Here is a 13,609-nt window from a genome sequence, read left to right as displayed (position 1 = left end):
AAGTCAGTGGTTCCCAAACGTTTTGGCTTGTGAGCCTTTAAAACGAAACAATGTCGATTTGACACCCGTTGTCAAAGGTTAAAGTCACCCAAAAAGTAAAGTTGTTATCTGAGATATTTTAGATTATTATTTAGATAATTATCCATAAATTCACAAGAACAAAAAGGCAAAGACAAGTCTAAAAAAGTAAATACTCTGTGTAGCTTTAGTATCCTCGTGCTGCAGTGTGTGTGCTGAGCTGCATTGTTCTTTGTCCCCTTATGTCAGATCCATCCTCATGCTTAATGTTTGCCAAGTTCTTTTATTTAAAAGCTTTGTACACATCCTATTTTCCCCAGACATACTGCTTGTGAGTGTGGCCAAAGAATCATTGTTTCATCAGTCCACAACACTTCCAGCACCTTCTTTGTGTGTGTGGCTAGATGTGCTGTGGACAGTGGACTGTAAAAAATCTTCCTTTAGACCTTAGGAGTCTGGATTGCAACCAATTAATTCCCAATAAATGCTTCCCAAAGTCAGCATGCATTTCTGTGTTTGAATATAATTTCAATAGGACATGAAATACATAGCTCACAGGAGTCCAAATAAAGCAATAACAACCATACAGTATGTTTTAATTAAACAAACAAATATGTGCTGCTTTGAAAAAGTAGTGAGTAAAGAATTAGCACTTAAGCCTTGAAGGTGTCTTTATTATAGTAATTGATATTAATGTTAGTAATGTACCAACACAATACAGCATGTTCTTTCCTTCAGGAAACTCATCTCCCATTTTGCCCAGCAGATGGCAGCATTATCAAAATTAAAGCAACTGGGAATGTGTTAAAGTGTAAAGTGTGTTTTCACTGCTGCAGGTCTAGAGGGTGATGTTGATCCACAGACACCTGAAATGATGCATCCTATTGAAGAATACAGTGTATTTCTACCTTCAACAGCCAGGCTTCTACTATCATGTTTGGGGTTTAAACTTTCACTTTTGTTGTGTAGGAATAGTGGATTATTGATGTTTCTGATTTGTAATATTTAGACCTAAACATCAATATCCCACAATATATTGTGCAAGAGTGAAATATCATGTTGACAGACACATTTCAAATGATAAATACACACAAACTAGATCATTGAAAATACCCCTGAAGCGTGTAAATAATCAACCGGCTGTGTTGGCAAATACATATGTTGATATAAAGCACATTACATTTAACCTGGTGCACTGCTGTCCATCATGTGATTTTATGTGAAATACCACCACTGTATTAAACTCAGGTATGGTGGAGTTTGTTTCAGACTTACCACTGGCATCCACAGAAGCCAAGAGTGGATATGGCTGCAATCGTGTTTTCATTATCTCAAGATGTCCTGCTGCTCATATTTTGGCGTATTTAACTATGAATTGTGATTTGCCTTTTGGGTTGTAGGAACTTGAGAGTATAGCTGAAACAATTAGTCATTTAATATGTTAGTTAATTCTAAATAATTGTCAGTTATTATGATAATTTATTAATGATTTTTAATTTTTCAAGCAAAAATACCAAGTAAATGCTTTTAACTGCCTCTCAAAAAGTAAGATTTTCAGCTTTTCTCTCTTTTTATAATTTGGACTGTTTATAACATTTTATATTTGGACTCTTGGTCAACCAAAACAAGACAATTAACTATAAAAACAAATGCAGGTCTAGAGGGTGATGTTGTATACTGTACTATAAACTATAAAAACGAATAAGTCACATTGGACTCATACATTATAGACTAAACGATTTATCAATTAATTGCAGAATTACATCCTTTCTATTTTCTCTTGATAATCATCTTGTTTTCTCAGGAAAACAACAAGACTTCTTAGATGACAAGATTATATTTCCATTCTCATTGAAATGACCCTATATTTTCTTGAGATAATTAATTGGTTATGACAAGAAAACAATTTTGTTATGCTAAGATAAAAATATACTTTACCTTCTTGAGGAACAAATTACAAGCACAATGGCGGCTCTCTGCTTCTTTAGACATTTACACTTCCTGTGGTAACCTTTGAAATATTGTCTCAAAACTAAAACAGTGGAACTATTGAATATAGGTGTGATAGCATGAAAGTTGACTTTGTGAGTTGATTAGGAGTGCTCAAACAGTGGAGTGCATCTTATTGTGGAAGATGAGCAGGAGTTGTCGAGCATTCAGAAGGACCTTCATTGCCTGCATCATTCTAACAATCCAGACTATGAATTGGGAGACCATTATTGTTTTGTCTGTGGTGCAGAAATGGTCTTCCATGTCAAGAAGCCCTGCAGAAATATAACTAGACATATTTTACATCTGCCTTTTGAGAAGCTGCAATGCCAGCTAGAGCGCCTTGTACCTATGGTTTTTCTTTTCCAACCCTTCCGGTGTGCAAAAATAACCAAGAACACTTTGCGGTTGATCAGGCGATCTCAGGCGAGAGTAAGTGGTCCACATCTTTGGTTTGCTTTTTCTGCAAGAGTTTCTCTGCACTCACCTGTCCGACAAAAAAGCTACATGGACAGCCTCAAAATATCTTTGTCACTATGCTTTATATAGCCATCTCCCCCATGTAGTCAGTTGAACCTGTGTACATGTAGGAATGGTCCACATATGAAGCACTTTCTCATGGACAAAAATATCATGGTCCACTTGCACAACAAACGAAAGTAAAAAGAAACTGTATTTGTGGCTTATGCAGAAGAAGCATGTGACATATGGAGACCTAGAAGCGACAAATGTCATGCAGCTCTCTGTGACTCTCAGCACTTTTATATCTGTCAAATAAGAAAATTACCCACTTTGTTTCATGGGATTATTATGTCTTCAGTGTTCAGACATACTTTGATCAGGCAAATCTTGTGCATCTGGTGGATTAACCATGTTTAAAGTGGGAGGATTAAGTTGTTTTTCTTCCTTTTTAGCCATGGTCTGTCAGTTGGGCCACCACTTTGGTCCAGACTGAAATATTTCAGTAACTATTCAATGGATTGCCATGAAATGTTGTGCAGACAGTCATCGTCCCCAGAGAATGAATCCTAATGATATGAGCCTGACACACACAGTCAGATCTTAGAAATGTTATTGTTTAATTCCAACTCCTACTGTACAAGTAAATCGTCTGTGATGTAAAGCCAAAGCTCACATTTTATGTGTTCACACTGTATGGTCCGATCGTCAAGCCACAACCTGAAAGCTCACCTTGTACATGTAAATAGAAATTTAAAAGGTCTGTTAGCCCCTGTGGACCCTTTTGGCTATTGAAAATAGTCAGTTCTCGCTCTGCTTCAACTGTGTGAGAACCTGACATCAGCCAACCCAAATTCCTGATGGTAGCGTCTATCAGCCGTTCTGGAGCAGTTTATCGGTCCTCACTCCCCACTGTACACTGTACGGCAAATAATTCCAAACGAAGCTGTACTTCAGTCTGACTCTAAAGAAATCGTACAGTGTATCACCAGCTTTAGTGATTTTGTAAAAACCTTCATGATCTCCTCACTTTTTTCTCCAGAAACAATTTATAAGGAATTTTAAAAAACACACCATGGTGCTGAGAATAAGACTGAACTTATACTTGGTGACTGACCCTTTCTAATTAAATTAAGATATTGAGTTTTATGTGCAGCATGAAACAAGCAAACTGCCTTTATGAATTCAAATACATCTTCTGTTCTATGTGTAATATTTATGGACTTTTGCTCCAGTTTTTTCCAGTTGCTAAATGGCAGGGAAAAAAGACATTCAGATAAATAAATAAATAAATATAATGCATGAGTGACCCAGTGGTTTTACCAGCAGATTCAACTCCCAGATAGCAGAACAGTGCTGCTCACTGGACTATGAACAAGAAACGCTGGAGTGCAGTCTGTTCAGAGCAATGACGTGAAAACAAATTGGTTTAAAATACTTGGCAGTAGATGGGTAGACACTGTTTTTTAGTCATCCATCATCCACCTTTCATAAAATAGATATTAAAAATACTTAAGTGAGTTAGCTTTAGTGTCCATACAAGACTGGAGTCTATCACAACATGCAATGTGTCAAATACAGAAATACATGCAGGACAGGTCACAAGTCCACTTCAACACATACACAGGCAGAAAAACATAGTTTCATGTGTGTATTCAGCAGTGTTTTACTCTGCTAATTATACAGGTATGTGTTGTGTACCTTCAGGCAGTGAGGTGTGGCTTTTCTACCAAGGGACCAGCTGTTTAGTGTCGTGATCAGGCTGTGCTGCTGACCCGAGTGTAGAGTGGAAACACAAACAGGATTGCAGCATCAACCATGGCAGGATTTTCAAGAAGTGAGCCTAGCAGTGCCTTTTATCTCATTAAACTCACTGTCAGCTAAAGACAGCAGTAAATTAACACTGGACAATCGAGAGATCTAATTCTGTTCCACCTTCTTCTGAAATCACCCATTTAAAGACATTTATATCGCAGCATTATGTCCGCGTGGGCTCCATGAGTGCCTATGTGGCCTATGGGGCCAAAGGGCTAAGTGGTGTCCATGTGCACTCTTGCCTAGGTACCACATAAGGTACTGAGGTACTTTGCATTTATTTGCATTATAGCCACTATAGATTTGATAAGGTGGGGCCCATGTGGGAAAACTAGCCCCAAGTGGGACATCGGTGGGCTAGTGTGCAAATTTAAATGATAAATTATCTAATGTAAATAAATAAACAACTACTTTTTCTAGTTACATCTATTCAAACCGCCATTACCTTCACCAGGTGCTTCCATTGCTTCTATTATTCATCTGTAAAGATCTCTTGACCCACCTACATGAAAAATAGAAACACAATCACTATGGTACACAGGAAAATCTTGTGGACCTGTTGACTTACCTGCATGCCTGTCTTCTGTCAAGCAACGTTAATTATTAAAGACACAAAGGAAGTTGAGGGAGTGAAGTCACTAAGGAGAGCACCTTGTAACGGTTGTCCTCCTGCTCCTGTATCAGCCAAACCACTTAAAAGAAAAAAATAAAACCACTGTAAACAACGTCTGACTGGACAAAAAAAAGCTACTGGCAGTGTACCGTACATCTTTGTTATTTCTTGGAATTGTAAAACTGTTAAAGTTTCTCAACCATGAATATTTTCTTTATTCTTTTGAAATGTGTTATCAGTGAGGTATGTTTTACTACCCTTAATATACTTGATTATGCTTTTAAACACTATAAGTTGTCTTCATCCAAGATTGTTAAGATAGTTAAAGATACTATGCAAGTGTACAATATTTTTGAGAATATTTGTGATTAGGAAAGTCAAAATATATATGTGAAAATGTGGTTAAGCTTTTAGCATGGATAACCAAAACATTGGCACCAAAATTGATTTATTTTGTTTGTTTTGTTTTTTTTTACAGTGCACATTATACAAAAATATAAAGTACCAAAAGTTCACAGTGTCCAAAAGGCAGTGTTAAGTCAAATTCACATAAATCATATTCACATAAATGATATTCAGCAGAAGTGTCTTTTGCGAACAAAACAAATCCATTTATGGATCCACTGACAAATTGTGAAGATATTCTGTATCCAATGTGCAATGGTTTTTCCAACTTCACAGCAAAAAGGCTGTCGAGGCTTTTGAATACAAAACACAACCTTTTCTGTCATTGAAAATGAATATTCCCATCATTTAGGCCAAATACATACAACCATATTTGTACAGTTTACACAAACATGTACTGTTTATTGATGTAAGTGTCAGCCCATGCAGTCACTCATACGCAAGCACCCAAACATGAACACCTATCATCAGGGCTGTTTGTTTCATGCTACATTACACTGCAAGTTGTGAGAAACACCTGAATACATTTCTTGGTATTTACAGTTTGGAAACACAATATGCAATATATATTTTACAGCACGGAGTAACTTAAATATTAACACTGTCCTGAAATGTGACAGGAAACCTAAACGACAGCATTTTGAACTTGTTTTAAAGGACAAATATTATTTAAAGCCCCTATGTGTAGATTCATAAAGGTAAGGCGTGCAGAGTCTTTTTTAAGCACGTAGTTGCTTTAATAGCCTACTACTTTGGGCTGTCAGCAGTAGAAAACGTGTAATTTCAGAATAATTTTCAAGGGAAAACAGAGATTATGTTCAATTGGTACACTTCCAATTATTTGCCTAACCTCAAGAGTCCTTTAGACAGTTTACAGCGGGCAGGTGTATTCAACATACATGGAGAATAAAGTTTCTAATAGTGGAGGGAAAATGAATGAATATATGAAATGTATTTACTTAGCTTTAAATGAAGCAATTCCATCAAGGACATTCCTATTTTCCCCTATAATTTCTTTTAAATTACATTGTTTTCTTCAGAAATTATGGACCCCTAAAACAAAGGCATTACCAAATGTGTACGTCACTGGGAACATGTAACACTCTTGTAAGTATAATGCCTACATAATGCACAGAAACAAGCAACAGGAATGTGAAAAACATTTTCATACAAGCACCAGTTATCCAGGTAATGTCACACTCTGTGAGCATTTATACCTCATACGCAATACATGTAGACAGTCATTCACACTCATTTTAGAGTATCTAGTTCACCTGCATGTTTTTGGACTGTGGAAGCAAACTGGAGCACCTGGAGGAACATGAAAGAGTGTAAAAAGTCCAAATAAAGTGTTTTTTAGTTCTCTCCAAATTTGCTCACTATTACTTGTATTCAGAAATGTAAGAAAAAAACATTTAGTGCACTTTATGTTTAGCATAGCTAATCAGAACTTATTACCTTGCTGCATAACATTTTCTGCATTTAAAAGTCTGATAGATGTTTCTCCTGCTTTTGGGCAGCCTTTGATTTCCATTCATTTCAGTACATTATAAAACAAAATGTAGAGACTTGAGAGTTTCTTGCATGGCACTACAGTTGAAAGTGTGAAATCCTTTAAAAAAGCCTATGGCTGATTTATGGCGTGTTCATGAAAGATAATACAGACATAGCTGTATTATATTGGGTAATTTTTAACAATAACCATAATGCATTAACACTCCTGATGGAAAATAGGAGTGTGACTGAAACACTGAAAAATGCCCCATATATTTACAAAATCAAATCATTTTGTTTTCAGCAGATACAGATATGGTGACATCTGTGAACACCCCTAAAATAATTCATATAACCTGCTGACAGAACAGTTGACAACCTTACATTTTCAACAATGTACAGTACATAGCGAGGTGTGTCAAAAATGTCCTCGTCAGTGTTGTTTTCCAATGTGGACTCTGCTAAACATAAAAATTAAAGCAAATACGCCAGAAATCTTCAACTCTGTTAATTTCTTTGCTCCATTCACATGCTGTGAAGCATGAAATGTGTGGTTTTTACTCATAGATATCAGCCTTTACTGATGACAGCCCACACTTAACTAGTGTCCAAGCAAGATACCGTAGTAATGAGTCCTCACATGCCAAAAATGCCCGAAAGCAATAACCATCAGATGAGTCTCTTCTCAGTCCGGTGGATATCCAGGTACATACAATGTCTGAAAGCCTTGAGCTCTGGGTCCTACCCTGCTTCCACAATGCCCTGAGCACACACAGAGAACCTCAGGGTGGGTTATGTAAGTAGAAGGGGACACCTGTACTGTAGGTGCTGGTTTCATTTGAATTTAGTTCAAGTTTGTCCTGTGAATTTACACCGTAGTCCACCATCTTGTAGAATATTACGTGACCAGAATCCAAACTGCAGCATCATACTCATAGACTAGTGTGCTTTCCGTGTTCAGTGAAGGTGGGAATTTTGTTGTATGGAAGGCTAATGTGACTAAACCTTCAGATGGCTAACAAACGTTTTTCCACAGTGCCAGCCTAAGTGTTGGACGCGATAGCATGTGCGTATAATTTGATTGTATGTGGTGGATATGGTGCATGCTCTAAGCCTTAAACTCTGCATGCTGTAGCAACTTAGAAAATTTAAAACTTATGATGTAAAACATTTTACATATGTAATTAAGAGCCATAAATTTCATAGAGTATCTACACAGAGTTGGTAAACTGGAACAACTTTCTTCTGAAGAAATGGCCCCTACTAAACTGTTTGCAAGGAGGTCTGTGGAGTATCCAGAATAAAGGAAACACTGTTTTTGGAAAGAGATGTTGGTGCTGAATTTCTTCTAGTTTCGGTCAATACCATAAAACATTGAGATTTCTCAAAACCTGGGCAAATAAAACAGAAACTATCTGCATGGCAAGATATCAGAAAAGGATGCAATTTGGGTTAACCAAGCTTTTAAGATTTCATTAACAGATCTACAAATTAGACTGCAACACAAGAATGATTTTGGTGTCTTTCTTGACCGACAGTACAATCTATCAAAATCTTTTGAAATGTTTTGAATGAGAACTTGGTTTGCTTTTAGAGCCTGGCCTCCCCTCAGCTGTGCATGTAGGTCCTGCAGGGGGAGTCTGGGTGGAAGTCATACTTGCTCAGGCTGGGAGGGTAGTAGGTTGTGGTGAACATATTGCTGGAGGGCAGCGGTGAGGGGAAGTGGTTGCACGTCTCATCGTTTACGTGGAGATTGTTCTTGTTTAGCGTCTGTAGTGTGGAAACATTTAGAAAAGTTTTTGTCAGATAAAAGGCACAAAAATAATCACCATTCCAAAACTAAGACTTCAGTTACTTTGTCACATTTCTTCCTCACTTTTACTTGTCTCTCTCTTCTTTAACTGTCTAATAAAGACAATTGTTCCTACAATTTAGGTATATAATGACAAACAATTGAACCAGCCCACCTTAAACTCCATGGGGATGTACTTCTCATTCTTTGGCGTGGCGTTGCCCCGCTTGTTGTAGGTGAGGTGGTTGGGTGTGCTGGGGTGGATGACTGATGACTCTGCTGATGGTCGGTTCAGGTGGTGGCAGTAGGAGTAGGCAAGCGCTGACAGTAACGCTGCGGCAAAGAAACTGGCTGAGCCCACAGCTACCAACTGGAACAAAGTAAAGGCTGGGAACAGAGGGGTTGGAGGGGAAGAAGGGAAAGAGAGAAGATGAGACAAATGGGGGCACTGAAGATTGAAACATGTAGACTAATTGTTGTTGATAGGGACTGGGTTCGGATCATGTGGAGAAATTAGCTGAAACAATTAACATTTGCAGCAAGGAGATTATAGATATGATATAACCCCGAGGAGTCTATGTAGCAGGTGGTGTAAACCTTTGAGCTGGAATGAGGCAGATTTGAGGGCAGGCTTTAGAAACATAATGCTTCTGTGTAACAAGATGAAAACTCCTGTTATGCAAGAGGCCGTTGGAGGCTAAATTCTTCATTACACTCAACAAGTCATTGAATGAACAACTTTAAAAGGTTTTCCTAGTCTGGTTCCTCTGAAACCTCTGAATAGCTGAACATCTCATTTATGTTTTAGTGGTTCAAATAGACTTGGTGATGTGCTCATTGGCAGCTGTTTCACTGGATGGAAACACAACTGAGCCAATAAGAGGTTTGTAGTCAGGAATGGGCGAAATAATAAAAATGACCTATATGAGACAGATAAATTGGTCATTACTGATTGGTTAGGGACAATAACAATCCCTCGCAAACAGCTAACATGACGCAATTTTAGACTAAATAATGAAGTGGAAACAAAATGGCAATTCAGTCAACTTATCAGCTTAAGGTTCTTCCTCTGAGGAACCTGAATGTGCTCAACAAATAACATGGCAATCAGCCTATAACATGATGAAATGATCAAAGCAATGGGGTTCATCCTCAGGGGACCATGAATATTCACCATAAACTTCATCCAAATTCATTATATGGTACACAAAGTCGATCATATGGTCTAAAAATGGCACTAGAAGAAGGGTCACTTTATCGACCAATTTGGGTAGAGATCCTCTGGAAAGCATGACCGTGTTGAATGACAAACTATCATAATGGAGACCTCAAGTATGGATAGCCAGAGTGGACGGTCAATGCAATTCAAAATTGACCATTTTACTTCAGGGGGGCACTACAGGAAAGATCATAACCTTTTTAAAATGAGATGTTGACATTTATTGTGTACAGCAGAAATTGTGGACTGATGGTACTTTCACGAGTGGGCAAACATCATCCACTGGAGGCCATGAATATCCACAGCAAATCAAACGTTTATCAGAGGTGTCAATACCAGGGAAATCTTAATGGTGGCTCTAGACAACATTTCAGGGATCTGGCAGTGAAGGAGAAACCTTCATTATACTGGGACTTGATGTCACTGTGTAGCTGCTATCTGACTTCATCAAAAGGGCAATTCTGACTCTACAGTTTGCCCAGTCTGAGGCCACAAGCAAAAGTCAATATGTTACCAACTGCCAATAACTTTGTAACTTTGCAACAATAACTAGATGTTGCTACATTTTCAGAGACTGAAATTAAACATAAAATAGATTTACTCTGGATATAACAGGAGATTGAAGGCATAAAACAGAGGAGCCCACATATACAGGAGGTGTGTGTGAGATGGGAACAAAGTATAATCATTTAAGAGACATCACTTATTCTTACTCACTTCCACAGCTCGTGTCCTCCTGTCCGGGTAAAATGACTGGGGAGAGACGGACAGACAGAAATGAAAACAGAGAGAGAAAAAAATGTAGTGAAGTAAAATCACTGCAGCTCCAAAAGATCAAACAACAAAAATGACAAGACCAATTAATTTCTCTCAAAGGCTTCACTGTTCTGGAAGTAGGCAGAATGCTGACATCTCCTTTAAATCATTATTTATTTTAATTTCTACACGGAGTGAACAAGTCAGCATTCACTGTCTGATTAAACATTTGTATGACTAACTGGATTTTTCCAGTTTATATCAGCAGCAGTCTGCAGACTATTTGCAGAAAACTTGTTCCAGCAATTTACTAATAAAAGCATGTGCTTACCTGGCACCTCATGAGGCTGGCACTGCCTAGACTGGGTGATGTTGCCCTGGCAGAGACGGGCCTCAGCCTCCTGGTCCTCACCACAGCGACGAGTGCGATGCTGCAGACCCTCCTCATCACAGTCCCCCCACTCTGTCCATTCACCCCAACCTGATGACCAAAGAAAAGAGTGGACAGAAGGAATGAAAGCTCGAGACTGAAAAAGAGAAACTGAAATAATACAAAGGCACAAGAACATTTATTGGTTTTCTGTCTGTGTGGTTTACCGCCATTGCTTTATTGTAAATCCAGGAGGCTGATTTCTTTAACTTTCCAAGCAGGTTTGGGACACAAATTTGATCTTCTAGTGTCAATACATACAACCTGTTTTTAAGCACATTTGAAACTTCACATTCTGTTCAATAAACAAAGACAAAGTAAATAGAAATAGAAAAATAATGTCTAAAAATCTCTTGTTATTGTGAATGCTAGATTGTTGGAAAATGGAGCAGATTCTTTTTTTTAAATATACAATAATATTTTGGGATCTGTTTCTGTTTCATTCTATCTTCTGTTTCCTGTGGTATAGATGCAGCATAAGCATGAAACTGCCAATAAATATTACATATCTCCACTTTAAAAGAAAGCGACCAAAATTCTAAGAAAAAAGGTATTTACCAAGAATTTAATGGGATTATGTAACCAGACCAATCCATGTCTGCTTTCTAGGAAAAGGCTCAGTAACTGTAGTGGGTTCCTTTTTGAACCTCCATCATAAAAGTGGTTCTTGACAGGACAAAAAAGGCAGTAAGAAGTATCTGCTTGTAATGAGATATATTTAAACGGACACTGTTCATTCAAACAGTGTGCACGTTGAGAAATGTTGGCCACGTAAAAACGGCCATCACCAGCCAACAGCCAGTCACAGTTCAGCCTCCTTGTGTGCCTACTGGGTTACTGTGTTTACTTATCAAGTGTAAAATGAGAAGCTTTTTACACCAAATTTGCTTTCCACGTCTTTACTTTCATTTAAATTTGAAAGAAATAAAGCTACACACCCCGTTGTGGTCAATGGTAAAATCTGAGGCTTTTTTATCAACTGTTTGTTTTCTGACTTTCAGCCAATTCATGCAGGGATAGTCTCTAACAACCACATTGTTTGCCTTCTCAACCCAAATATTGATTCACTACTTGCTGTGTGGAGGAGATTTCCCATCAGTGTCCATACAAACACCATTATTTAATCTGTGGAGACAGTGTCCATCTGTGGAGTGTATTTATGGTGTAACACTTATGATAAATTACAATAACTTTGTATAGCACTTTTGGAAACAAAGTGACAAAGTACAAAGCAAAACAGCAAAATGAAAATGAACACAGGGTCAGAAAAGAATGTCAATTAAAATAACCAGCATGCAAAAGCATAAAATTATTCACGTTGTCCACTACTATTAAAGTCAATGTCAGTACAATATCAGTATTTTTTGGTGTCTCCAGTAGCAGTACCAAAAAAGTCAGCCGTAGCAGTCAGCTATTTTGCTAAATAATTTCTTAATTAATTATACCACAGCCAAATCTGAGAGCTTGTATATATTATTAATGCATTATGAGCCATTAAATATAATTCAATTAAAAGGTTTTAGATGAAACTTTTCCATAATGCAGCTATACATATGCTGTCATACCTTCACAGGCATGCGTATTACAGAGCGCCTCTTCAGTGTGCAGGCCTATACAGATGTCTCCTCCAATGGCAGGGGGCGGGTTGCTGCACATCCGAGTTCGCTGGTAGTGTCCGCCCCCACAGGTGGCTGAGCACTGGGACCAGGAGGACCAGCAAGACCAGGCTCCACTCACTGGAACACACACACGTAATAAACCTGATTTATGTAATGTACATATTCTGGTATTGCAACTAAAGTGACAGCCAGGACCTCCCTGTTACCTGGGCAGGGTTGAATGTTGCACTCCTGATATTCCACTGGGGATCCTACGCAGGCGCTGGGGTTGGTCCTGCCCTCTGCCGTCGAGCAGCTACGTTTCCGGGTTCTGAAGCCTCTGGAGCACTTCTGAGAACAGCTGGACCACGTTTCCCACGATCCCCAGCGCACACCTTGCGGCTGGGACAGAGTTCGCCCACTGGTCTTCACCAAGTCTTCAACCAGAGCTGGAAATACACAAAAACACAATAATTATTTTTACTAATCCATTTGAGATGATAAACAAAGTGCTGGAGCAGCGAGAAAGAGAAAAAAAAAGACTTAAAAAACTTTCACTCAAAGAAAAAAGAGTGAAAGTTGATGGTGATATCTTCAGATCCACCCTGCTGAGTGAGTGTCTTGCTCAGAAAATCAAAACTTATAAATTTTCCATGGAGTTCAGACAGCAGGATTTTATCTTTTTACCATCCTCAGGAGACAGACAGCCTCTTATGAAGCATTAATTAGTAAGGCGTAATGTGGGTCACATTTTAAAATGAACTAGTTTTTCCCGGTACACCTGCCACACACGCATAGGCATCCACAATCACAAATGATTTACATATGAATGAGGAGTACTTCCTGAGGCTTTCAATGAGGCCAGCAGAAATGTTTCTGTAGACAAGCGATTACATTTTCACCTTGTCAGCTTTACCTATTTTGGAGTAAATACCAATTCTGTACTGAACCTGATTCCATGAAGAGAAAGGAAAAGCCTGCATTTCTCTAAAGGATGGAGGAACTGGACGTGGGCCTCCCC

The 13,609-nt window shown here is 38.4% G+C and overlaps 1 protein-coding gene across 4 annotated transcripts in view; it reads right to left on the bottom strand.

Annotated features, from left to right (window-relative positions):
- Positions 1-5,325: 5,325 nt before the first annotated feature.
- The window catches only part of LOC123975836 (semaphorin-5B-like), a 35,817-nt gene continuing 27,533 nt past the window's right edge, over positions 5,326-13,609 (bottom strand). For all 4 annotated transcript variants that reach the window (XM_046057630.1, XM_046057641.1, XM_046057636.1 and 1 more), the window contains 6 exons: positions 12,816-13,037; positions 12,556-12,726; positions 10,892-11,041; positions 10,522-10,557; positions 8,761-8,972; positions 5,326-8,563 (listed from right to left, as the gene is read on the bottom strand). In XM_046057630.1, the coding sequence (XP_045913586.1) occupies positions 8,402-8,563; positions 8,761-8,972; positions 10,522-10,557; positions 10,892-11,041; positions 12,556-12,726; positions 12,816-13,037 (953 nt within the window). In that variant the 3' untranslated portion in view covers positions 5,326-8,401. The remainder of the gene's footprint in view (positions 8,564-8,760; positions 8,973-10,521; positions 10,558-10,891; positions 11,042-12,555; positions 12,727-12,815; positions 13,038-13,609) is intronic.

This window comes from Micropterus dolomieu, linkage group LG01 (assembly GCF_021292245.1).
Source record: "Micropterus dolomieu isolate WLL.071019.BEF.003 ecotype Adirondacks linkage group LG01, ASM2129224v1, whole genome shotgun sequence".
In the NCBI taxonomy this organism is placed as follows: domain Eukaryota; kingdom Metazoa; phylum Chordata; class Actinopteri; order Centrarchiformes; family Centrarchidae; genus Micropterus; species Micropterus dolomieu.
The sequence above is the reverse complement of the archived record's forward strand: the minus strand, read 5'-3'. Positions and strand labels throughout refer to the sequence as shown.